The 25,283-nt window shown below is 42.6% G+C and overlaps 1 protein-coding gene across 2 annotated transcripts in view; it reads left to right on the top strand.

The window, feature by feature from the left end:
- Window positions 1-13,347: 13,347 nt before the first annotated feature.
- Window positions 13,348-25,283, top strand: part of LOC111864748 (homeotic protein distal-less) — a 270,217-nt gene continuing 258,281 nt past the window's right edge. For both annotated transcript variants that reach the window (XM_023852254.2, XM_023852245.2), the window contains exon 1: window positions 13,348-15,288. In XM_023852254.2, coding sequence (XP_023708022.1) covers window positions 14,829-15,288 — 460 coding nt within the window. In that variant the 5' untranslated portion in view covers window positions 13,348-14,828. The remainder of the gene's footprint in view (window positions 15,289-25,283) is intronic.

Below are 25,283 nucleotides of genomic sequence, written 5' to 3'. Positions count from 1 at the left end.
GGGGGGGGGGAATGGAAAAAAGACGATTTAATTTTTAATATTCTTATAATGTATAAATAAACAAAGTTTACATCTTATCAGTCATGGGTACTTGAACCGATTGGAATACAAACAAGGACCACAGGTCACAGTTCTCAACGAGAATGCGAGAATTGACTTAAAGGAACTCCTAGCAATCAGCCTTAGTAGCGGTACCACGGTTTGAGTAACTCTGCTCTTTATAATCTCAGCTACCGAAATCTTCAGTAATAAACCAAGGGAAAGGATGGGAACATACAGGCTGATATTCTGCAGCGATGAAGCTTCATGTAGGCTTGGTTTGTTGGCAGCTCCAGCCTGAGGTAAGCGACCGCTAGCACAGAGGCCAGTACGTTCCAATATACGAGTCTCAGAGCTCACGTCTGTCATTATTGGAGACGAGACAGACAGACAGACCGCTGATCCATTATGTGCTTCTTCATCCAAATGAATGAAGCACACTTTAAGAGCGCCTGATTTTTTATAGGACCACAGAAAAGCGAAGACAATGCCACAACCCCTGAGGTGGATTTTCAGTGCTGGCGCCACTGGGCGGAGTAGCATGGCGGCCAAGTCTTCACCTGACTAGGTGGAGGTCCGGGCAACAGCGGCATAAGTACTACAACCGGTAAGCCTCAACATCTATGTGACCGCTCGTACGTGTTACAGAAAAGTATGTGAACGAATCTTACAGCAATTCAGTTCAGAATCTTGTATCTTTCGGTTTTATGCCTGAAATGTTAAGGCAGACCGCACACCGGCATGCGTCAAGACATGTAACAGTCAAGACACGATGACTGCGACATGACGCAAAGAAAGGAGCACAGTTGAAAGGATTGAGATTATGAAAACCGCCGCACACCGGTCTGAGCCGGGAATGGGTAGTATCTATAGCAACTAGCTACTGGCTGGACGACAAAGAGGTCGGAGTTCGAGTCCCGATATGGTCAAGAATTTTTTCTTCTCCACGTTGCCCAGACCGGCCCCGGGTTCCACTCAACCTCATATACAACGGATACTGGGGGCTCTTTCCCCGGGGGTAAAGCGGCCGGGGCGTGAAGCTGACCACTCACCTCCAGCTAGTGCCGAGATCAAGAAAATGTGGATATACACACCTACTCCCCCATACGCCTTCATGGCGTAGTTCTTAATTAGTTGAGCACAGGGACAGCTTTACTTTGAATGTATAAGGGGTGGGCCTTCTCGGCCCTTGCACCGCAAAAGTCTATCGGAGAGACATGGGAGGATAAAAAGCCTAATAAATGGATCTGGAAGAAGAAGGATATGGTTGTGTGGATTGGATTCATTTGGCTCAGGATTGTGATAAGCGGCATGATCTCGGGGACACTGCAACGAACCGTTGAGTTGTATCGCCACTATCAGCTTCTTCTTTTTCATTTGAGGGTATAGGAAATCTTCCTGCCACTGCAGTTCCACGTCTATATGGGATGCCCAAACGTGTTTCTTTCCATTTGGCTTTGTAAATGATTTCTGACGTTTCTTTGATAACAAAGGAAAATTCTTGTAATTTAGTCAAGCAATGAAGATCAGATTTCTTGCAGGCAATCGATATTTTAGCCTAGTTCCCATATTTTGAAATAGGCTTATGAGATCGTTGTGCTGTCTGTGTGTCTGTGTATCCCACCAATCAGCTTTTGAATGCCGCCTTCTGGGATGTCTGGAGCCATCCGCTCCAGCAGGAGGAATACAGGAGCAAAAATAGAAGAACTGTTGAGCTCTTCTTTTTCTCTTAGGTCTGTGTAATATCAACGGTAAGTAGGCAATTAGTTCTTCCCAGAACTTGTTGTTTATATTTAAAATATTCATTCAAGTCTCCACATGTGGATATAATATAAAAAATCAAAATATAAAAGAAAAAGCTTTCCCTAACAGGCCGTGAGTGATCGAGGCTCCCACATTTTCTAGACAATTGGCTCACAGATGGCGGTAAGGATGTCAGCCTTACGCGCCGGCAGCACTTAACCCCCCAGGAAGATTCCTAGTACTCGTTTCTGGCAGAGGGTGAGTCGACCCCAGGACTAGAAGGATTAGGTCAACTGAAAAATCTAATGACCACAACGAGAATCGAACCCGCCACCTGCTGGCATGTAGCACAGTGTATGAACCGAGAACACTGCCGCGTGTCCCGTGAGCTAAGGCGTAAGTAAGTAAGTAAGTAAGTAAGTAAAGATTGGGTACCATGAAAAGCAGCGATTTTTTAAGCAGTTGAGCGACCATAAGTTTCTAAAGGACTCTCCTCTATGAAGTTGAGGTTTCTGTCTTTACGAATGAGAAACCAAAGAGAAGGGGGTGACAGAACGAAGCGGCGATGAATGCAAGATGAGCGAACCCTGTTGCGTGCATTGCAGGCGTAGGAGATGTTTACAAGCTTGTCTGCGTAATTATTATTTATTTTTTCTTATTTATTCGCAGGCATGATCAGGAAATTCTTCAAGAGATGATACTTTAACGTTAACTTGGGTGTATTGGTCAGATTTCCCGTTTATCCTCTTGGGTTCTCTTTAAAATAAGGCAAATATAAACGTAACCTGTGCTTAACTAAGCATGACTCCCTGTGGACGTGTAGGATGGTACAGCCCTTCCCTCTTAACTTCGGACTTAAATGGAGATGAGTGGCGCAGCTTCAGGTCCCAGCTGCTTTATCCTCAGTATCAAAAGGATACGAGGTTATGTGGTCTGCAATTTTTGTCTATACGCTGTGGAGGTAAGAGAAGATGGTTTGTCCGTGCCAGTAATCAAACCCCGCTTCCTCGTCCACCCAGCTCCTCCCCTAGTCACTATACAAAATGAGTACAGCTGTCTGTGTGTCTGTGTGTGCCCCTTATTTTCTTCGCTTTCTATGCGGTCGGTGTCATAATAAAGAAACACATATTCACATTAGCAATACTGAAATAATCACAAATATAAATATATGTATATTTGTACGCTTGTGTGTGCATATGCTTTCCGTGGATGTTACACAGAACTGTCTCGCGCTCAACCAAACGTGCACATAAAAAGAAGTAGGCCTATGTTAAGTTTTACCAAATAAAGCAGTGGCCACGTAGGGCTCCTGCTGGGGTAAAGGTAAAGGTGTCCCTGTACTGAACTAATTAAGCAGTAGGTCGTGAAGGCGTATTGGGGAGTGGATGTATAGATCCACATTTTCTTTACCTCGGCACTAGTTGGATGTGGGTGGTCAGCTTCACGCCCCTGCCGCTTTACCACCCGGGGAAAGAGTCCCAGTATCCATCGGATAGGATGGTCAGTGGGCCCCTGAGCCGGTCTGGACGATTTGGAGAAAAGAAAATTCTTGATAATACCGGGACTTGAACTCCGACATTTCGGTCGCCCAGCCCGCAGCCAGTCGCTATACAGACTAAAATTAATGCCGAACGACAGGCCAGTAGTAAGTTTGAATCCGGGAGGTCCTGCGACCCGCGAATGCGCTGCTTTTTACACCTGCAGCTCTTCTAATGGTAACATCACAAATATCGCCCTAATGTAGCCTTACCAAGGTCGCAAAAACTTAATTTCGATCTTGTGCATCGTCTGTACCAGAAGGAAGAGCGGGTACTGCCTGGGAACCTTCAAAACCGGAAGTATAGTAACTTGTCTTCCTTACAAAGCAACAAAAACAAAACAATCTCCGTGGTTTTAATCCCCAAGCGAACTATACCGACCCAGCGACCGCCGCTTTTCGGCGAAGTTAGTGCCAACTTTAGCGGATAGAGGGTGTCGCGTGATCAGCGCAACGGATCCCCACGGCCGTTAATTTCGGTTTTCTTGACCCGGGCCGCTATTTCCTTGAAATAGCTCCTCAATTATCCTCACGAGGCTGAGTGGACCCCGTTCCAGAACCAGTACTTATCAGAAAATGTGGTAGCGCTGGGACTCGAACCAGGACCTCTGGATCTGTAGCCAGGAACGCTGACCACTAGACCACAGAGGCGGTCGCCTCCCCCACTACCAAACATATTGTCTCTTTGTACCTCCCCACTTCCTTTCCCTCTTCTCTCTTCCTTGCTTGCCGCCGTAGTGACGTGTAGTGAGCCCTTCGCCAGGCAAAGAAAGGAAGCGGGACCTATGCGTGGTTGCAGTATAGAGCTCCTCGGGTGGTCTCTCCCATTTCCGGTTCGATTCTTTGTAAAAGAAGACGAGACAGGTTAGGGATTTGCGTATTAACCTTTCCACAAATAATTACCGAAGATCGGGCCCTGACCGCAAGGGGTAGTTTCGGGGTATTGTTGGAGTTATTGGTGTGTAATAAAGACATTTATTGGTGCTTCAGTAACATGATGAGGGTTGGAGGGACAGAGCTAACGAGACTGCAGAGGGTTGCAGACAGAGCGGCAGTAAACATACATTAGTGACGGTATGGGAGCTTGGAAACCGCCTCTGTGGCCTAGTGGTCAGAGGTCCTGGCTACAGATCCAGAGGTTCCGGGTTCGATTCCTAGCGCTACAAGACTTTATGGAAAGTAGTGGGTCTGGAACGGGGTCCACTCAGACTCGTGGGGATAATTGAGGAACTATTTCAAGAAAATAACGGCTCCGGTCTACAAAACCGAAATTAACGACCATGTGACACCCTCTATCCGCTAAACTTGGACTAACTTCGCCTACAAGCGGCGTTCTCTCGGTAGGTATAGTTCGCTTGTGGACTGAAACCACTGAGTTTTATGGGGATTTGAGGTTCCAAAGGTGGGAATATTAAGATGCTCCATCATAGAGTCTGGTAAATTGTTTAGAAGGATCGTACTACCCTGAAAATGGAAGCAGCTGGTTTCTCCTAAACTTCAGTACTTCCATATCAAACTACCTGCAGATCAAGTTGGCCGCGCGGCCTTGCGACGGGCTCATCACTCCTCCAAGGAGTCCCACTCTCTGTGTACAAAAGATTACGAAAGGTTAGAAGAGGCTAGGACCCAACTAAGGGCTGCAGAGCCACTGATGAATAAACATGAATGAAATATCAAACTACATATACTCATATGGTGTAACTTTTCGGAAGGTTGTAATCTTGATAATGTAACATTTTTGACGGCAGATTTTAAGGCTCCAAAGTATTTCAGTAATACAGCTGATCTACTATATATATGACCTATAGCAGCCCTGTGTCTGTAACACTTTACCACGCAGATATTGCGGCTTTACGACTTTTGGCAAGCGGACCCACTGTGGTCCGGCAGTAGATTCTTGTACCACATGAGGTTATTTATTATTTCTCAAAAAATATATGTGATGTTTTATTCTTCTTAAAAAGTGGCTCTGCGTCTAACCCAGTCTCGTATCCAATGGGTACCGCGGGCTCTTCCCCCGGGGGTAAAGCGGCAGAAGTGTGAAGCTGACCACTCACCTCGAGCTAGCGTCGAAGTAAAAAAATGTGGATCTATACATTCTCTTACTCATACGCCTTTATGACGTGCTTAATTAATTAAGCACAGGGATAACTTTATCTTTTCTTTTACCTCTTAAAGAGACCGTGATTTTTTGTCAAATCCTCACGAAATATGCTTACTAGACCGTAATAATTTTTCAGTTTACTTCACGTGACACCCCAAAAAATTATATTGAAATACATTAAATTAACATAGCTCCATCCATGATCGTATTCATTGCTGATAGGAGCTCGCAAAGCTTTGGCAGCTGATCGCTAAGCAACGTTGCCTGGCAGCGTTCAACATATTATAATACATGATTTGATTTTAATGGCTCTAGTTTCTGTTCGTGTGCTTCTGTAGCGTATATGGGCACATATGTAACCTCTGGGAATGTATTCCTTACGCCTCCAAGGCGGCCCGCTTGTGGATAAGGCAAAAATGTGTCCCTGTGTTTAACTAATTAAACACCACGCCATGTAGGCGAATGGGGGACTGGATGTATAGATCCACAGTTTCTTGACCTCGGCACTAGTTGGAGGTGATTGATCAGCTTCAGGCCCCGACCGCTTTACCCCCGGGGGAAAATCCCCAGATATCCATTGGATAGGAGACCCGGTTAGCCTCAGAGCCGGATTTTTGAGAGAAATAAATCATTATTACATTTGTTTTTGAAAAAGAATAAATAACCTCATGTGCTCAGGTTAGGTGGCCCCAGAGCCGGTCTGAACGGCGTGAAGAAGGAAAACCCTACCGGAATTCGAACTCTGACCCCTCGGTCGTCCAGCCACTAGCCAATCGCTATACCGACTGCGTTATCTCGGTTCACTGACGTGTGGATAGATAGGCAAGTTTTACCGCACGGAGAGTCGATGTGCTGAAGTATGACAACTATGCAACACTCTCTCCGTGAGCAAACCTCAATTAAACCTAAATGTTTAATTCGATTTCATTTCCCTAACAGAGAGTTATGGGCAAATTGGTAAGCTGTTGTCTGCTTACCTTCTGCTGTTAATTACATATTGTGGCATATTTACTCAAAGCAAGAACTGGGAAATCAGAGAAACGGCCGTTGTTGGAGAACGGTTCTGAAACAACATTCGTTTCTAGACAACAACCGTGAAACAATATCCGCTGCTACGCAACATATTATAATAAGAAATAATAGACGAACAATGATAGGGAACCGCTAAATAAACACGTTCCCGCAACAACGTTTGCGCATGCTAAAATCTAGAACATTTCATTGTTACGCAATGGCGCTCTAAACACGCCTTCCAGAAAAAGAGAAGCTGTGTTTTCTGCAAGCAACAACTATGAACGACAGACCCGTGATCTCCTTAGAGAGAGCGCCCCACATCAACAAACCCACAGCTGTCTGACAGTAATAAAAATATGGCGTTAGGCCCCAAATAGGTGCTTTATTCCAACATAGGCTGGCCAACTGACCGTTAGTCGTAACATAAAACTCAGACTCAAGGAGTTGGTCGAGTTTCTAGACGCCAGCTGCCGGGATATGAGCACGGGAGCAGAGGAATTGAATTGAGTCCGGTCTTCGTAATTGGCAGTAGCAGAATAACGGCAAGAAATGAATTAGGCTGTGCAAAAAGGCTTCCTATATGATTTTAAGTGACAGCGATACTGTTATAATTCCGTTGCCAGGATACGACTATTGAAGACTGAGAACCCTAGTGCGCTGTAATTAACTGTAATTCTGAGCGGTGTGTATACGCAGTCAGCATATCCAACCATCCAGACGAACACTCGTCTATAAGTCACGCACACCCCTCTAAATCGTGACATTATTATTAAGCCTATAGGAGTATTTATATGTAGGGAACACTTAAGCCTAATATTTAACTCTAGGTTCCGGCCTAAATAGGGTCAATCCTAAGTCAACTTCACCTGTCTATGGTTTCTCTATGCTGATACCATCCGTAAGCATAAGCATGTTTTAAGTCACGAGCTTCTTATTAAGTTGTCCCTGTGCTTAACTGAGCGCCACGACACTAATAGTCCACTATGCCCTTATGATACCACGATGGACTCGGAGATATCTCTTCGTCTATCGAGAATCGAACCTCGATTTCCCGGCTGACGGCCCATAGCTTTGTCACTGTAGGCTTACTGAATTAGCTACCCTGTTTCGTACGAACTTACCGGTATTTCAGATTTCCTTAGAAGTTTCCTGTGCTCTGCATAATTCATCGCTATACGAAACTTCGTGGGGATAATAACGGTCCTAACACAAAAAGTTTACCTTGTCCTCCTGTTCATAACTAACTAGAACTGGAACTGAGTTTTTCTTCGAGAAATAGCTTGCTTCTTGGTAAGCTGGACATCGCTCAGTTGGCCTTCGGACTCTACTGATTCTGTGAAATATGAAGGTTCATTACTGCGTGCAAGAAATTCGTTAAAAAACTAAAGCTATCCCTGTAACAGGCCGTGAAGGTCCATAGGAGTTGTGAGACGTCGAGGCTCCCACATTTCCTCTAGACAATCGGCTCACAGATGGCGGTGAAATAGTCAGCCTTACGCGCCGGCCGCCCTTTGCTCCCCAGGAAGTTTCCTGATACTCATTTCTGTTAGATGTTTAGTTGACTCTAGGACCATAGTGCTGCTGGAAGGATTAGGTAAAGTGAAGAATCTAATGACCTCTTCTGGAATCGAACCCGAGACCTTCTGGCATGTAGTATTGTGCCTGAACCAATTACTCTACCGCGTGCCCCATGAACTAAGGAGTAAGTAAGTAAGTAAATAAATATTTGTCTAACAGAAGGCAATAAATATTAAGTGTCACGAGAAACATGGATTTCTCAAGCAGCCGAGAGACTTAAGCTTCTAAAAAGACTCTCCTCCATGAAGTTATTAAGTCTGTATTTTAATTCGAGATTTTGCCTTTATGAATGCCAAACAAAAGAGAAGATCACATGGGCTGATTCATAACATCACTTTTTATGGGTGTGAATATAAACGGGGTTTGGATTAGTGAATCGATTTATTAACCACTTCTACAAGCATCTCGGAACTACAAGTACTTACAGCGCTGTCTCTGAATTCCACGTTAAGTCTTCTCCAGCCTGCAGTGTCATCAACAGTCGTTTCCTGGTAACGGATGTTAACAGTGGAGATTCTTCAGCTTCCTTCAAGATTCCAGTAGAGAACTGACTGCCAGCTACCAAATGAACAATAGCGCCATCTCTTCTCAGCCTCCCTCGCAGAGCTCAACTCAACTGCCAGCCCTCAGTTGACAACTGACAACTGAACTGGTCAAGTAAATTGTCTTCAAGGTAATTCCTCAGCGCAGACCACATTGAAAACATCGGCATTCCAGGCGAAATAGCAAGAAGACTTCACAGTGATTTGAAGTGCTACTTTTGGTGTTGAGATCCGTTGCCAGGAAACGACTAGTGGAAACTGAGAATCCTAGTGCGTGTGCAACGGTGACTGCAAACTGTGTAAATTAACAATAGCGCTGTATTTAAGTGTGATTAAGAGAAATTGTAACCTAGGTGAAAATAAATCCAGTCATCCGAACTAGAACCCGTCATTTTTGTCACGCGTACCTCCCTACACATGACAATACGTAACATCTGAGTTATCGGACAGGCTGAGGCCAAGAATACCATAAGCCTGTAAGCAAGGATAATGAGGCTCATTAACATCATCATTATCATCGTCATTATCATCGTCATCATCAATATCTTCCTCTAGTTCTTCACGTTTCATGTTTTGGTAGTCTAACTTCGGCAACTTACTGATTACTTCTGAGTTTGCATTAAACTTCTGGGCTATAGAATATATAAAGTTTTGTAGCAGCTGTCCTGAACAGACTCTCAGTTAAGTGAAATTATTTCCGAGAGTTTGTGTAGTGTTTCGACAGATTGGGTTTAGGTGGCCTAATGATTTTCTAAATCCTCAGACCACGCACCACAACCATTCTGAAGAAGCTAATAGTCGCATAGCTCTTCAATCATTTATCCACATTCTGTGGAATTAGAAAGCTACACAAATGCACTAGCAGTGAACCTACTAGACAACAGCGAAACTACACACAGACTCAAAAGATACACCACCCTAACTCTACCAGACAGACCTGAGTAAACCCCAATACAAGAATTATAATGATGCCTAAGTGCACAAAAAATATCTAAATTACGCCATTGGGCACAACTCATTCACGAGCCAATACTTATTGAACATACACATTTGTAGCAGAGTCTGCAGATTATGTATAAATAAATGTTTGAAAATAATTCATGATGTGTTTACAAGATCAAGTTGCAGAACCTTATTTTAAACTTATTCGAATCCAGTTTAATCCTCAATATATACTTTCTTTATGCCCTAAGATTAGGGCTTAGGACTCCCAAGTGGTCTCAAAGTCAGAGTCACAGCCAAAGTTACTTTACGACTTGCGGCTTACCGGAAAACATTTCTTCTTTGCACCAAGTCCCTTGAGACCCACGACCAGAGGTTTTTCTTTCAACTGAGCCTTTGCGGTCATAGTCCTTATGTAACATCCTCTCTGACGAGAGGATTGGTTTGTCTCTTATGAATACGCTTGGCCTACCGTCAAGTGTGTGTATCGCACATGCAACATCATACTGAAAATTTTGCAACCTAAGAGGTCTCTTTCCTTGAATTTCTTCGTAAAATTCTGTAGGCTCGATGCATTTCTCAACCTTCTGCATGCTACACCTTTTATCCATCTGTCCCTCCTCCATTAATTTAACTCGTAATAGGCTCAGAAATTTGGCGAAATGTTCAAATTCTATAGCCCTCTCTTCCGGGATATAACATCGTATAGTCCGTCGGAATTCAGCCGACGTTTCAGGGGTCCATATTCCCTGTTTGCTATTTGCCTAATATTGGATTCTTGCTTCACTTGTTCTTCAACTTTGAAAATTGAAATATTTTCCTCCGAAACGTCTGTTTGACTTTGAACGGAGTACACGGTATTATATCCCAAAAGACAGGACTCTACACAACCTGAAACCTTTCATATGAAGTTCCTTATTAGGAATTTCTCTCCATTTAATCCACCTGGCGGGCCTGCTCCTGTAGTTTAAATTTAATTATCATTCCGCTTCTGGAAACACGAGACTGAGTTGTGTTACTCCCTTTTCCTTAGAGCCCAGGGTTCCTGCCCACAGGCCGAAACCAATACATGGGTCTATTCCTAGTGTCACCTGCTGCATACGAAGGATATCTCTATCTGTTTTCATAGTCAGCTTATAGCAGGAACAGTTCAGTCCATATAGCAACAGGCTACGTGCTGAACGGTCGGAGTTCGATTCCTAGCAATAGTTAGAGACTCTCCTAACCTCCAGAGAGTCCACCCGCCTCCCATTCAATGAATAGAGAAGGCAAAGCGCCCAGGCCTTGAAGCTCACCATTCGCGTCCATCAGGTGCCTTGGTTAAGAAAAGTGGCGCTCCCTCACGCGTCTTCATGGCGAGGGGCTTCATGAAGCAAGAACAAGGACGACTTTACCTTGCCTTCGCCTGAAGCCGACACAGCTACAATGTCCTGCAGTGAACGCTAACAAGAATTGGGCTACCGGAGTTTAAGAAAGAATAGGGCTTCTCTACGTCATTCTTAACATGGAGGTAATCTATCTATCTATCTATCTATCTATCTATCTATCTATCTATCTATCTATCTATCTATCTATCTATCTATCTATCTATCTATCTGTCTGTCTCTCTGTCTGTCTGTCTGTCTCTCTGTCTATCCATCCATCCGTCTGTCTGTGTATGACTACAAACCTTTGTTCGACCGTAGACGATTTTTCAATTTATTAATCTTCTTACACGGTCTGTAGGACTCCTTTGACGGGCGATCAGCCTGTCTCAAGGCACACAGGACAACACAAATACGGATTAAACTCACATAAATATCCATGACTCGAGTGGGACTCGAACCCACAATCCCAGTGTTGGAGCGGGCGAAAACAGTAAAGTTATCCCTGTACCAGGCCGTGAAGGTCCATAGGGTTGTGAGACGTTAAGGGTCCCACATTATGTAGACAATCGGCTCAAAGATGGCGGTAAGGTTGTCAGCCTTACGCGCCGGCCGCGCTTTACTCCCCAGGAAAATTATTAATTAATTCCTGGTACTCATTTCTGTTAATTTTAATGTTTAAGAATTCAGTTCATATCTCTCCGGAAACACATAGGATCCCTTGTTTTGCGACATTGTCAGCATGTAGGCCTACACTGCGCAGTGTCCGAGTGTATGGCAAATTGGGAGTGATTTAGAAGCAATCAGTCATGGTCCAACCAAGACAGGTACTCTCCTTGCATTTGTCTGGAAGGAGTGAGGGAGGGAGACGCACAAGAACCTTGTAGGTTTGGAGGTTATCACAGCTGTGCTTATGAAAAATTGTATCTTCTGGGATATAACACTGTGCAGTCAGTTGAAAATAAACTGACTTTTCGAGGGAATATATTGCCTCTGTCTTCACGTCAAAGAATAATTGAAGAAAAAATCTTGAATGACTGCTTGCTGCTCTCATCGCGCTGTTGTCTTCTGGCCTGAGAGCGTAGGCGACACATTCCTCTGAAAATTCAGTTGATTTTCAGTGGACTACACTGCCGAGACTTGAACCGAGCACCTCCTGAAAATGACCCAAGCCTATCCACTACATCACTCTGTTCTGTTGTCACTGGATCTTCTTTACAAATAAGGGCGTACCTTTTCTAATGGTAAATTGTTTAGAACATCTGCATATAGTTATCCGTGTACGTCTTCATGAATGCAGTTCTAATTTACAACCGCAGAAATATTTTAATATTGATATGTTTTCGAAATAAATAGGCCCTCTGATATATGAGATCTACAGGAGGGAATGCTGTATTTTGCCCTACTTTTGTAATGACAACAAACACGTTGTATGCGTGACTGGGTCTATTTCTACCTCAAACTCTTTAATGTATAGCACAATGAGATCTGTGTTTCAGTCAGCCCATTGGTTTCGCTTCAAGATCTTTCCCTATGCAGCTACAGCTCACAATATGGCAACTACATTCGCTGAAATTTTGGTAATTTCAGAGAAATTCAGCTTATATCTGTAATAGATTAGACATAAAATCACACCTCTTGAATATATAACGATAATAATATGTAGGTTTTAAATCTTTGAACTCTGTCGGTTGGTAGGGTAAATTGCTGCTGGGCCTCGCCAGCACAATCAGTCTTGGTTCCGGGTACTACAGGACTTAGGATCATATTTCATTGCCTCACGAATTTAAGAGTTGTGATATTTCTTCTAAATATACTATGTAAGAATTAAGTTCGTACCTCGCAGGAAACACATTACTTCTCCGCTATAAAGACCAACCGGTTAATGTTGTTAGGGGAACAAACACATGTACACTCTGTTTCCTTATGTTACAGCAGGTGGTACATATATAAACCACTGGACTTTAAAGTTTTCAGTTCTTTGTAATCTATAGACAAGGCTTCTGTTTTAAGTATCATTAAAATAGGCAAAAAATACTGATGAAATACTGTAAAAATGACAGTTACCGTTACGTGTGTAGACACTATAGATGAGGCATAAATATGGCCTTTGTAGACATCATACCCTAAAGCACTCCACGTCTCGTAACCCTGCATGTGATGTTTCCACCTTACATACCCAAAGCCGTTTCTGTTACACAGTCTCATATATAAATATTCTTTGAGCGTACCCGACCCGCCTTAGTAGCCAGAAAGTCTATTAAAGGCTGTGTCACTAGCCTCCTTCTTTGTGGGCGGAGAATATTAGAACTATATCATCCAATCGAAATGAATCGCTGTAACCAATGAGATGTGTAAACGTCACGGATTTGAGGAGGAACTATTTTCATGTCGACAAAGGCTCCGCCTACATTGGACGGTGGTGCTACCTACACGGAGGGAACGAGAAGCGAAGTTGCGCTAGTAGTGCGATCTAGGCAGCCGTGGTAGAGGGAAGTTGTTGTCATGGTATAGTGTGTTGCAGTAGCTGAGCGAGTGAACACGGCTATTACTCGTAGGCAACCACCACTGCCAATTTTACATTATTATCTACTATAATCTTCAGGTGTGTTCGCAACACGGCAGTGTTCGTATTGTGTTTGACTTGCATTTTTTTATTCCGATTGTCGTGAAAAAAAACAAGTGACATTAAGTATGAAAATTAAACGGAAATATACTCAACAAATAAAGGTTATATTAAATTTACGATAGATGGAACAACATATAGGCCTAATGAAGATTTTGGCGTTCATGTATATTGTTTTAATTCCAGAATATCATAATCGGATAAATTATTTTCAAACAATTACAGTACACGTGTATGATAATCGCCATAATTTGGAGTAATTACATGTACTGAGTGTGAATGTATATTTCGTCCGTCTCTCTCTCATCAGAAGCGTAAACAGTGCGAGTTTCATAATCCCCTCCCCTCTCTTCAGTGTAATTGAACCAATCGCATCATCAGTAATTGGCTGTCGTTTATATTCCGAATTAATGAGACCTATTATTGTGGTTTTGTGAAGTTGTTTTTATTATCGTTGTTAAATACAGCTGTGTGGATTATTTATTTATATTTTTTTAATCGTAATTAAGTGAATTCTTTAATGGAGACATCTAAATTACATGGACGTCAGTGAAACTGATTGTTTGCAAATGTGACTTGGATTAATTCGGATTATGAAGTGAAGACAACTAAATATAGCATTTTGTTACATTAACGTTTGGAATATTAAGGCGAAGAATATATTCCTTCCAACTTGTTTTTTAAGTTGTGTTGAAAGAAGAATATTTTATGTCAGTGCAGTAAAATACATACTCGACGTACACAAAGTGACAACGGCTTTTTGGATTTGTTTAGATACTTAAATATTTTAAAGAGATATTAAGATGGTGTTTCCAGCTGTCACGTAATTTATGTGTGCAGCGTAGTCGGACCCAACGACTGCCGTGAGGTGCTGTGTGACAGTCCACTGAAAGTTTTACCCAGTGTTTATTTACAAGAAACTTGTGTGCCTCCCCACGATGAGGTAGCAGCGTTCACAGCAAGGGGCATTGTTCACACTGGACATTGTAGCCCGGTTTATTTTCCTAACTCTGCCTTTGTGCCCTCGGATCTCACACTAGTCGCAACGGCAGGGTTCGGCTTCAACCCCCACCACCCCCATCACCATCATCCCTTTTCATCTCCATCTTCCACCCCAGCAACCCCTACTTCGCCAGGTGGTTGCTGGAAGTCGGCGCTAACAATCATCCCCACTGTGACGGCTGCAACCGGCACAACGCTGAATTTTACGGACCTCGGCAGCCCCTTCGGATCGGGGGGTGGCGCCGGTGGGGGTGGAGGAAGCGGCGGAGGAGGCGGTTCAGGGAACGCCGGAAGTGGAGGCGGTGGTGGATCAAACACACCGACGCCAACAGGAAGCATGGCGGCCGCGGACGCTCTCGACAACACCGGGCATCACCACAATCACCATCATCATCTGACGAGTGGCGGCGGGTTGCCACCGACGTCGCACCAGGACACGACGACGTCTTCGAACAGTACGACAGCCACGAACACCGGAGGAAGCGTCGCTGGTGTAAACAAATCCGCGTTTATCGAACTGCAGCAGCATGCGGGGGTGACGTACAACCCCATCAGGGCGGCGGCAGCGGCGGCGTACAGCCAGCATCACCACCCCGCGGCGCACCACTTCAATCAGGGAGGGCCCCAACCCGGAGGAGGACCTCCAAGCCATCACCATTCTGCCGTGGACCCAGCGGGGTTCGGCAGCCCGCGTACCGCACTAGGGGCCTACCCCTTCCCGCCGATGCATCAGAACACCTACACGGGGTACCACCTGGGATCTTACGCGCCGCAGTGCCCCTCTCCGCCCAAAGACGGTAAGAACCTCCATTCAGTGTACTGTAGTGTGGGTCGGTTATGGGAACAAATGTCACAGCCCGCTGTGTCACTGGTCTGTATGAAATCGCTTTACGAAATGGGATTCTCTAGGTTTGTTTATTTTCCTGCCGCCAGATATACTATTGTGATTACAATAATTAGTTTCACACGAAATTCATAATTTGGAGTTCAGATGTTAAAACAGTGTATCATCAACTTTGTTTAGGGCCTCTAAGTGATTCTCATCTCCTGTGGGAAGTTCAAACTGTGCGACAGAAAATGTTAGGTAATTCAGGATGTAATCCTCGTAGGTAGGTTATATTTTCATCAGTTGTCTGAGCTCAAAATATCCATGGAAATCACGTTCTTAAATCGTTTATTTCATTTTACTTTTGCAACCTCGACATTGCTGCAGATCTGTTCTGCGCTGAAAAATATCAAGTGCCCCATCCGTAACGATTTTTCTGGCCACCCGGTAGGAATTTCCTGCCATCAACAACAAAAGTTCAATACACGTCTTTTTCGTAAGACAGTGTCTCCTCATTTCGATATGGACCTAACGCTATTGGAAGAATAATACGAAATTTGCGTTCACGATGATAAATTGTAATCCTAATTCGGCTTTTGTGTAAGATGTGACGAACTCGAATAACAATGCAGTGTCTGCGCGATCGAGCCAGATGTTGTGAGGAGACCCTGATAATGATTACCAAATTAACTTCGTTCCTGTGCGTTTAGCCTAATTCTGTTTGCAACGTAGGCCTTGTGTCTACAATAACATCATTATCATCACCCTTTCCTATATTAGGTCTACTGGGATCTATCACGGTGATTAGAAAACAGAAACCTGCCCCAATTTTTTCTTTCTTTTTGTTGATATTTTAAAGTTCCTTCTCTCTTAGTGCGCATGTCAGAGCTTATTCTGAAGACGCGTTTGTTTTAGTCACTTCTGTATACCATTAATTAAGTTGTGTGATGAATTTGTTGTTAACTCATAAGGCTTTCATATCTTTTAAGGCCCAAAAGGGTGCAAGGCCTATGGCGCAGTCCTCATAAAATGCTTTTCTCTTGATATGAATTTTACCTTCTGAATTCTTCTTGTCCGTAAGCCAATGCCATTAGATTTTGTTCTGCCTATGAGATTAGCAACTTTATTAACATCAAAGGAAACTCGAATTTGTATGAAATTAATAATAGGCCTAACTAGTTCTGAAAAATTGTTTGTCACTTCCTCGTCACACACCGTACATAGGCCTATATACCGAATCTTTATCCAAACGCGATGCATTAGCAATGCAAGACATGAAGACAGAACTAGTGGGTTTTGGGGCTTTACATATCGTCCGGTATTCTAGAAAACTGAAAACATCACGTTTCGGCAACTTGACCTGTTTCCGTCCTCAGGTGACGGAGGGAGGACACCTGCTCAGTCTCGCCCCTTAGAAAGAGCTAATTTCAATCACTGGATAAGCCCTGTCAGATTAACACAGTTATTTAATCACCCGAGACTAGGTTAATTCGGCGGGAGATAACAAGAGAATATACAATAAAAATTGTGATAGAGCACGCACATGCGTGGACCTAGGATAGAAAAGGAGGTAGAAATTTGTATTAGAAACCTAGCTGACAGAACCAAGTTCATGAGCCGAATTAGCTCGGTCTGAAGTGAATACATAGCTGTGTAAATCTGACAGGGATTGTCCAGCGACTGAGATCAACTCTTTCTAAGGGGCCCAACTTAGTAGGTGTCTTTCCTCCTTCGCCTGAGGACGGAAACAGACCCAGTTTCCGAAACGTAGTGTTTCCTATTTTCTAGAATAAGGGGCGATGGAAAAATTCCAAAATACACAGTAATTCTACGTATTATACACTATCGTCAGAACGGTCTAGAGACTAAGACATGCCATCAGATGGTCAAGACAACCCAAATCGTCAGTTCTGAAAGCTGCAGGTTATTCCGAGACATGAAGTTGGCTACAACTAAAACATTTGCTGGTGGCGAAATAGGCTTTATCATGATTTATAAGTCATTCTAAATAAGTAACTGTAAGACACTCGACTAGCAATGCTTATATTACTTTAAAATTATCCTTAATTTGAACTCACATAGAGGACTTCCTTTGTTGAATATCACAGCTGTACAGGACATAAAACGGCACATTCCGGTACAAGATTTCAGGCTTATGAAGAATCTCAAATGCCGAGTAGCTCAGGATAAACCTGTGGAACAAATACAAAATATTCATAAGAAGCCCAGTGAATTTATCTTACATATTGTCATGTTCAGGAAGGATTTTGTTAGAAGGAATAAGTCCGTTATAGAATACGAGCCGTTCAGGACACGAAACGAATGGGTTTTGTCGCAAAATGCGAAATGTTCAAGGTATGAAACAGAGGAGGTTGTCGCAAAATGCGAAATGTTCAAGGTATGAAACAGAGGAGGAGGTCGCAAAATGCGAAATGTTCAAGATACGGAACAGAGGGGGTTGTCGCAAAATGCGAAATGTTCAAGGTATGAAACAGAGGAGGTTGTCGCAAAATGCGAAATGTTCAAGGTATGAAACAGAGGAGGAGGTCGCAAAATGCGAAATGTTCAAGATACGGAACAGAGGGGGTTGTCGCAAAATGCGAAATGTTCAAGGTATGAAACAGAGGAGGTTCTCGCAAAATGCGAACAAAGCAGGAAACGAATCAGTTTGTCACAAATTTGGGACTGTTTCAGCAAGGTCCATGTTTGCCGCTAATTATTCTAAACGCATTGCTTCGAGTCCATATAAATCTTCAACCAGTTTCCGATAGTAAAATTGTTTCTTTTTCAATAATTTTGGCAGCTGGGTTCAAATATTTGCAACAGTTATTCGGCAATTCGCTGTTTTGAAAACAGTGCAGGACGTAAAATATTTGTGGAATAGACGAGAAATGTTTCAGATCGCTAAATTGCAGGCGATTAAAATTAATCTTAGATGGATAGGATGGGATGGTATGATTTGGATTGATCTGGCTCAGGATAGGGACCAGTGGAGGATTCTTGTGAATACGGTAATGAACATTCAGGGTACATAAAATGCTGGGAAATTCTTGAGTAGCTGCAGAATTGGCGGCTCCTCAAGAAGGTCTGGGCTCCTTGATGATGATAATAATAATAGCAGATGACTTTAGGAGACGTCACAGAACAAAGTATGAAACGGCCTGGAAATTACCAGCACACCTGACGGTATGAAGCGATCAGTTAAAAGTTATATATAGGATACAGATGGCACAAGGAGATGTGATCTCCGATTTCCATAGAATATATTCCCCATTGAAAAAGGAAAACATATAGATAGATCTTCGAAAGCCATAGAAGCAGACACAAAGAAAAATCTAACTTCTGAATCTTGGGTGAGCATTCATAGCTCCAACCCTTTGGATAACAGAAAAGAAAAGAAAAATTCCTAATGCTATTATTGAGTTTAAACATACTGAATGTTGCTGAGCGAAATATTGTCGTTGTTAAACAAAAACACGGTTAATTATAACCTAATAATAACCAATGAAATCTTAATTTTTTTATTCATGTAACAGGCCGAAAGGCCCATAGAGTTGTGAGAAGTCGAGGTTCCCACATTTTCTAGACAATCGGCTCACAGATGGCGGTAAGGTTGTCAGTCTTAAGTTCCGGCTCCCTTCACCCCCCCTGGAGCTCCCTGGCACTCATTTCTGTTACAGGCTGAGTCGATCCCAGGGCCATAATGTAGCTGGAAGGATTAGGAAACTGAAAAAAAAATCCACCTCATTGGGAATAGAACCCGTAACCTTTCGGCTTGTATCGTAGTGCCTCAACTAACTACGCTACCGCGTGCCCGGAAATCTGAGTTAGCGCTGGAAAATTAATAGTGATGTTATCTAAATGTTAATTAATTTCTATCATACTACGATTGTGTATGGATGGATCACCTGCAAACGAATTGTTAATACATTAAAAAATTTCCATTTCTATATTTTCTGATTTAAATGTTTTGTATCCTGTTCCAGAGGAGTGATAAAGTGGAACCCTATAGGGTTGCATTATATCGTGTCGTTAATGTGGGTTACAATATGATTTCAAGTTTAGGCAGATTGTTTTCGTCAAAATTTCCTCAGTAATAATATGAAAAGAGCATAGCTATGTCCAGGGCCGTATTTTAGATTTAACTGCACATCAGACTGTTGATGTAGCGGTAAACAGGCTACAGTTCTTCCTCAAATATAAGTAGTTTAAGTTCATGAAATGTAGAATTAAACCACTGACTCCGCAATTGAATGCAGGCAATGTATCCACTCTTCTTATGGGAAGCATTACAGCTCAATATTTTAAATAATTTTCCTTCATATTTTGACACCCTTGCAGGACTTTATCCATTAATGCATAGAAATAAACCGAATACAATTATGTAAGTTTAGAGGTTTTGACGGCGGTGACTGTGAAGAATGCCGCCTTCCAGGACGTGGCGCCGCATAGATTTTGTGTGAATCGACGTTTCGGAGGAAAGTATCGCCTCTATCTTCAGGGTAGAAAAATCTGCAGCCACCTGCTCAAGCTGGTTCCTCGCTCGCGACTTTTTCTACCTTGAAGATAGAGACGATACGTTCGTCCTAAACGTCGATTCACGCAGGATTTACACGACGCTATATCCCAGAACACGGTATTCTTCGAAGACAATATTATAAACATAAGCTTGTGTAGGTAAACGCCAAAAACGAGGAGGAAATAGGTTAAAGCCTAACAGGGCTCTTACCCACTTGTTCGTATCTCAGGTGGAAGCGTTTTCAGGAGACTGTAACTGCAGTTCAAGAATACAGAGATCAATCGCGCAATCTTCAGGCCCCTGTAGACCTGTATTTCAACACTTCGGCTTCTTGCGTCTTTATGTTCTTGATATATCTTTATTTAGGCCCTCGGTCTGATAAATAATTCAGGAAAAGATGGGCTACTCTTTTCACATAAAATTACTTGGCTTTTGTCCGCAAGCGAACTACACCGACCGATCTACCACCGTTTGTCGGCGAAGTTAGTGCCAACTTTAGCGGATAGAGGGTGTAGCGTGGTCAGCGCAACGGATTTCCAAGGCCGTTAATTTCGGTTTTCTAGACCGGAGCGGCTAATTTTCCATTCAAGTAGCTCCTTAGTTATCCTCACGAGGCTGAGTGGACCCCGTTCCAGAACCACTACCTCTCAGAAAATCTAGCAGCCCCAGGAATCGAACTCGGGACTTCTGGAGCTGTAGCCAGGAACTCTGTCCACTAGATCACAGAGGCGGTCACTCTTTTTAGATATGAGAAAATTTCTCTGAGATAAGGACCAATTCATCGTAAGATCACGACTATTGTAATATATAAATATAAACAAATACGGAAGAGCGCCCTAACTTTAGTCCCTACAGTTCCAGAAGACAGAATTTTATATCCTAAACCAGATCCGTGGTCATGCAGCTAATTGCGCATAGCTGAGCAGAGATTCAAGACCTGTAGCTTTGAGCCTATCCAAATATTGTGTTCACCATCGTCCGTTATGTGAGCTGCGTCTGGCCCAGGCCCCAAAGCCCTTCAGAAACTGCATCCGTTTCGTTATCAGGTGCAAGGGGAGAAATGATCCTTCTCAGTTGGGCCCTTCAGAAAGATCTTGGTCTGTGGACAGTGATCCAGTAGGCCTGTGTGTTCATAAACGTACTTTATTATTATTATAATTGTGTTATTAAAAATAGGCCTGTACTTGTTTCAGTCAATGGGTTTTACGGGCTCTTGACTGTTTTCAAGACTATTAGTAAAGATTTCAATGAAAAAGTAAATGTATCCCTGTAACAGGCCGTGGAGGCCCGTAGGATTGTTAGATGCTGAGGCTCCCAAAANTGTTACCACCACCACCACCACGATCATCATCATCATCATCATCATCATCATTCAGTGCTCGTCATCTGCAGATTACTTGCTGTTGGCAAGCACTCAAATAATAATTGAATTTTATTATAATCGTCACTTCAATCTTTCGATGCCTTCACAAAAGTTTTCAGCACGAACACACAAAAAGGTACACTTATGCATCATCCAAGGGATTCTCTTCACCAAAACCCAATTTCATCATAAACTTAACGGTCGACAATGCATCACCACATGAACAAGTCTTGCATTCAAAAAGTTCACTGACGAGTTTTGGACTGTGAATTTACGAGGTATTTAAACCGTAGAATGCGATTAGGCTCATAAGCTACGTAGGCTCTGAGGTCTCACGGCGGCGGTTATGAACAGAATTCTTCGGGCTCATAAGCCTCTTAACTTAATTATTGAAGAACGGTCAGAAATTATCCGCACTTTCGTCATCACATCTTTAGGTTTGTCACACTGCCTTCTGCGCATGCATGCTTAGAGTTGGTACTACTGTGGTCAAGTGATCGAAGGTTGACCTTGATCGCGTCATTTTCCTTGATGCTGTGACAGTGTAAACATGGCCGCTCCGATTGCAGTGTGCACTAATGATTAACAAAGAATAGTGATCCGATTTCTCTGATTGGAAGGTGTGTCAGGGGCTGAAATTCATATGTGGGTCCATCACTACGAGCCAGAATCCAAAAGCCAGAGTATGGCGTGGAAACACCCGGGATCGCAAACGAAGAAGAAATTCAAGACTCAATCTTCCGCGGGAAAGTTGATGCTAACCGCTTTTGGGGAATCAAAAGGGCCTGTACTGGAAGACTACCTGAAAAAAGAGTGTACGATCAACAGCGCAAGATACAGCGATTTGCTGGCCAACAATCTGAAGCCAGCAATTCGCACCAAACGCCGAGGTCTATTGTCGAAGGAAGTGTTGCTGCATGACAATGCACGCCCACACATGGCCGGCCAGACCGTTGAAACCATTAACCATTTGGTTTTCGAGGTGAAGGAACAACCTGCCTACAGCCCAGATCTCGCCCCTTCTGACTATCATCTCTTTGGACCGCTCAAAGTTGCTGTACGGACAAAGAAGTGCGAGAGCGGCGCATAAATGATTGCGCGACCAGCCGAAACCCTTCTTCTTGGAGGGAATGCGCAAGCTTGTGGACCGCTGGACCAAGTGCATCGAGAAGGAAGGAGATGGTTGCGCGACCAGCGGAAACCCTTCTTCTTGGAGGGAATACGCAAGCTTGTGGACCGCTGGACCAAGTGCATCGAAAAGGAAGGAGACTATGTAGAAAAATGACGTAATTTTTCAACCCCTACTTTTGTGTATATAAATTGAAAACACAAGAGTGTGGATAATTTTTTACTTTCTTACGTATTTGAGGGAAATGGTGATTTGCGAGTTATGGAAGTGTTGATTTAGATAAAAAGTAATGTTCCCCATTATTTCATTTTAACTTCTTTTCTGAGCATTACTTAATGTTGGACTCCACCAGTGTTAAGTTTGTGATGAAAATCAGTAGCAAATGCTCTAAGAGAGCTGAATTCGTTTCTGAAATCTTAAATTTATTTTGCATTTGCTTGAAATGAGGGTTATTCCTTATACTTCGGAAACATCTGCAAAAATAAAGTGAATTACAGAATATTTAATAACACACTCCAGTGTGATTGAATTTGTAGATATTTATTGGCTTTACATGTTCCGGTCAGCTGTGACCATCTTCAGAAGGCATAATATCAACATATTGAGGAACTACTATTACAAAGTTCGTAATACATACTTAGAAGTTCTTATATAAATGTTATTAAAAATTATTTGGATTAAAATCTTATTAATGTGTGATATGTAAGAATTTGAACCGATATGTTTTGTGTCTTTGTGCCTCTACTGTTAAAACTAAAGCTGGGTTATTAATTGGAGCCCCCAGAAGTCCTCGCACTGGTGCCCCCTTTTATTAGCTCTTTATGGTCCTGTATCATTGTGATGTCTAGTTGTTTCCGTTTCGCTGTGTTTTGAGTAGTAATAAAGTAATCTAAAATTAACTAAATTTCATTACATTACAATTATGAGGTACGCAGTAGCGAAGTTGATTGAGGCACAGTACTACAAGCCTGAAGATCGCGGCTTCGATTCCCGATAAGGTAATTTGATTTTGTAATGGACGCAATCCTTCCAGCCGCACTATGGCCCTGGTGTCGACTCAGTCACTAACAGAAATGAGTACCACGAATCCTTCTGGGGAGTAAAGGACGGCAGGCGCACAGGGCTGACAACCTTACCGCCATCTGTGAGCCGAGTGTCTAGAAATTTTGGGAGCCTCAGCATCTAACAATCCTACGGACCTCCACGGCCTTTTACAGGGACAGCTTTAGCTATTTACAGTAAAATTATAGCCAATGAGCCCAGGAAGACAGCGACATGAGCGCACTTCGCGCTCTTTCTTAGAACGTGACAAGTTCGTGACTTTCAGTGGTCTACACGGCCTCATGTCACAGAAAATGGACCTGTTCATAACATGTAGTTTCCTGTGTGAACTTTTCTGTGCTGAAATTATGCATGCAATTTTTTTTTTGCTTTCATGAACGTACCATTTCAAAAATACTTTTACATCTTCTAATATCCATAATTGTTATGATGCGAAGAATTTGCCTGTAAGTTGAGGTAATTTAATTTCCTTATACAATATGTCTATATACCTAGAGAATATGATTTTATTTTGAGAACATAGACCGAAGAAATTTTAAAAATATTTGCAATATTGTATTTAATTATTCTGTTGCATTAATATATATTTGTACGTAATATAATTCCGTCAATAATGCATCAATTTCTCTCACTCTTTCTCTTCACAACATGTTTCGGCCTCAAACGGACATCATCAGGTATCTCAGCTATGCCAAAACTGTTCCACTCTACAGCATGGCCATATTTTCACAGTTAAATTTGAGACAGTGGACATCCCGTACAGAGGAACAGTTTTGGCATAGCTGAGATACCTGATGATGTCCGTTTGAGGCCGAAACATGTTGTGAAGAGAAAGAGCGATAAAAATATTTGCATTATTGACGGAATTATATTCTACATAAAGACTAAAATTATTCTTTATTTTGCCGCAGAACCTCTGAGGAAAAGACCCGTTGCGAATCCTAGATACGATTTCTGATTACTTATTCATGGATTAGGCCTATCTGACGAACGTGTCTGTAGCTCACACTATTGCGTCGAAAGGGAGGTTGACTGACTAGTGATGAATTACAAATAATATGGAAGGAAACATCCATGGCCCAATTCAATGCTTTATATTGTAATTTTTATACAAGGACTAACGAAACTACGAAAATCTTCACGACTATTGCTAGTGTCACAGCAGAAATTTTGGATATGCTGGACCATCCGATCTGTCAACACAGTTTGGATACCTATCCCATCTGGACCCCCGTTATCACAGCAAAATTCAAGAACTACAATGCCATCAAGTGTAGCTGAAGTGGGAATTTTTTTTTTTCTTGTGTTGGTACTATAATTAACATTGCTTCTCTCCAGCGATGATTTCTATACAGATAATTCTCTAGTGCAATGCCTCATACGTGAGGAGTTTAAATAATTTAATGTTTTCTTAGCTCTCGCAGATGGTTTGTGCTGTGTTTGGCTTGTATACCCCATCTTGGAGCTGGTACAGTTGTCCGGAGATAGGGATTAGCTCTATTGATTGGATCCAACTGAGAACGTTTTTATCTGAAAACGGAGACAGAATTCAGCCTCTGAAACGTCATGTTTTTAAAAATAAACAGGACGGTTTTTCGATAAAGACAAGACCATGGATAATGTCTCAAACGTAATATTTGTATCAGAGGACACTGCGACATAACACAGAACACTGTAGTATGAGAGACAGGTTACTCATTTAATTACATAACTTCATACGATTTGCTCGTGAGAACGTGCCGCTGTTTGCATATATAGCCTGGCGCTTCAACTGATTTATCAGTAAGCCACAATTTAATGCATTAAAGCACCATTAAAAGTTTCCTTTAATATTTACATCGTGAAAATTAACGTTTTGAGCTTAATATTCGGCTCGAGCTCCGTACTTATAGA

This window comes from Cryptotermes secundus, unplaced genomic scaffold, assembly GCF_002891405.2.
Source record: "Cryptotermes secundus unplaced genomic scaffold, Csec_1.0 scaffold522, whole genome shotgun sequence".
Taxonomy (NCBI): domain Eukaryota; kingdom Metazoa; phylum Arthropoda; class Insecta; order Blattodea; family Kalotermitidae; genus Cryptotermes; species Cryptotermes secundus.
Note: the sequence above shows the minus strand (reverse complement) of the source record. Positions and strands in the feature narration are given on the sequence as shown.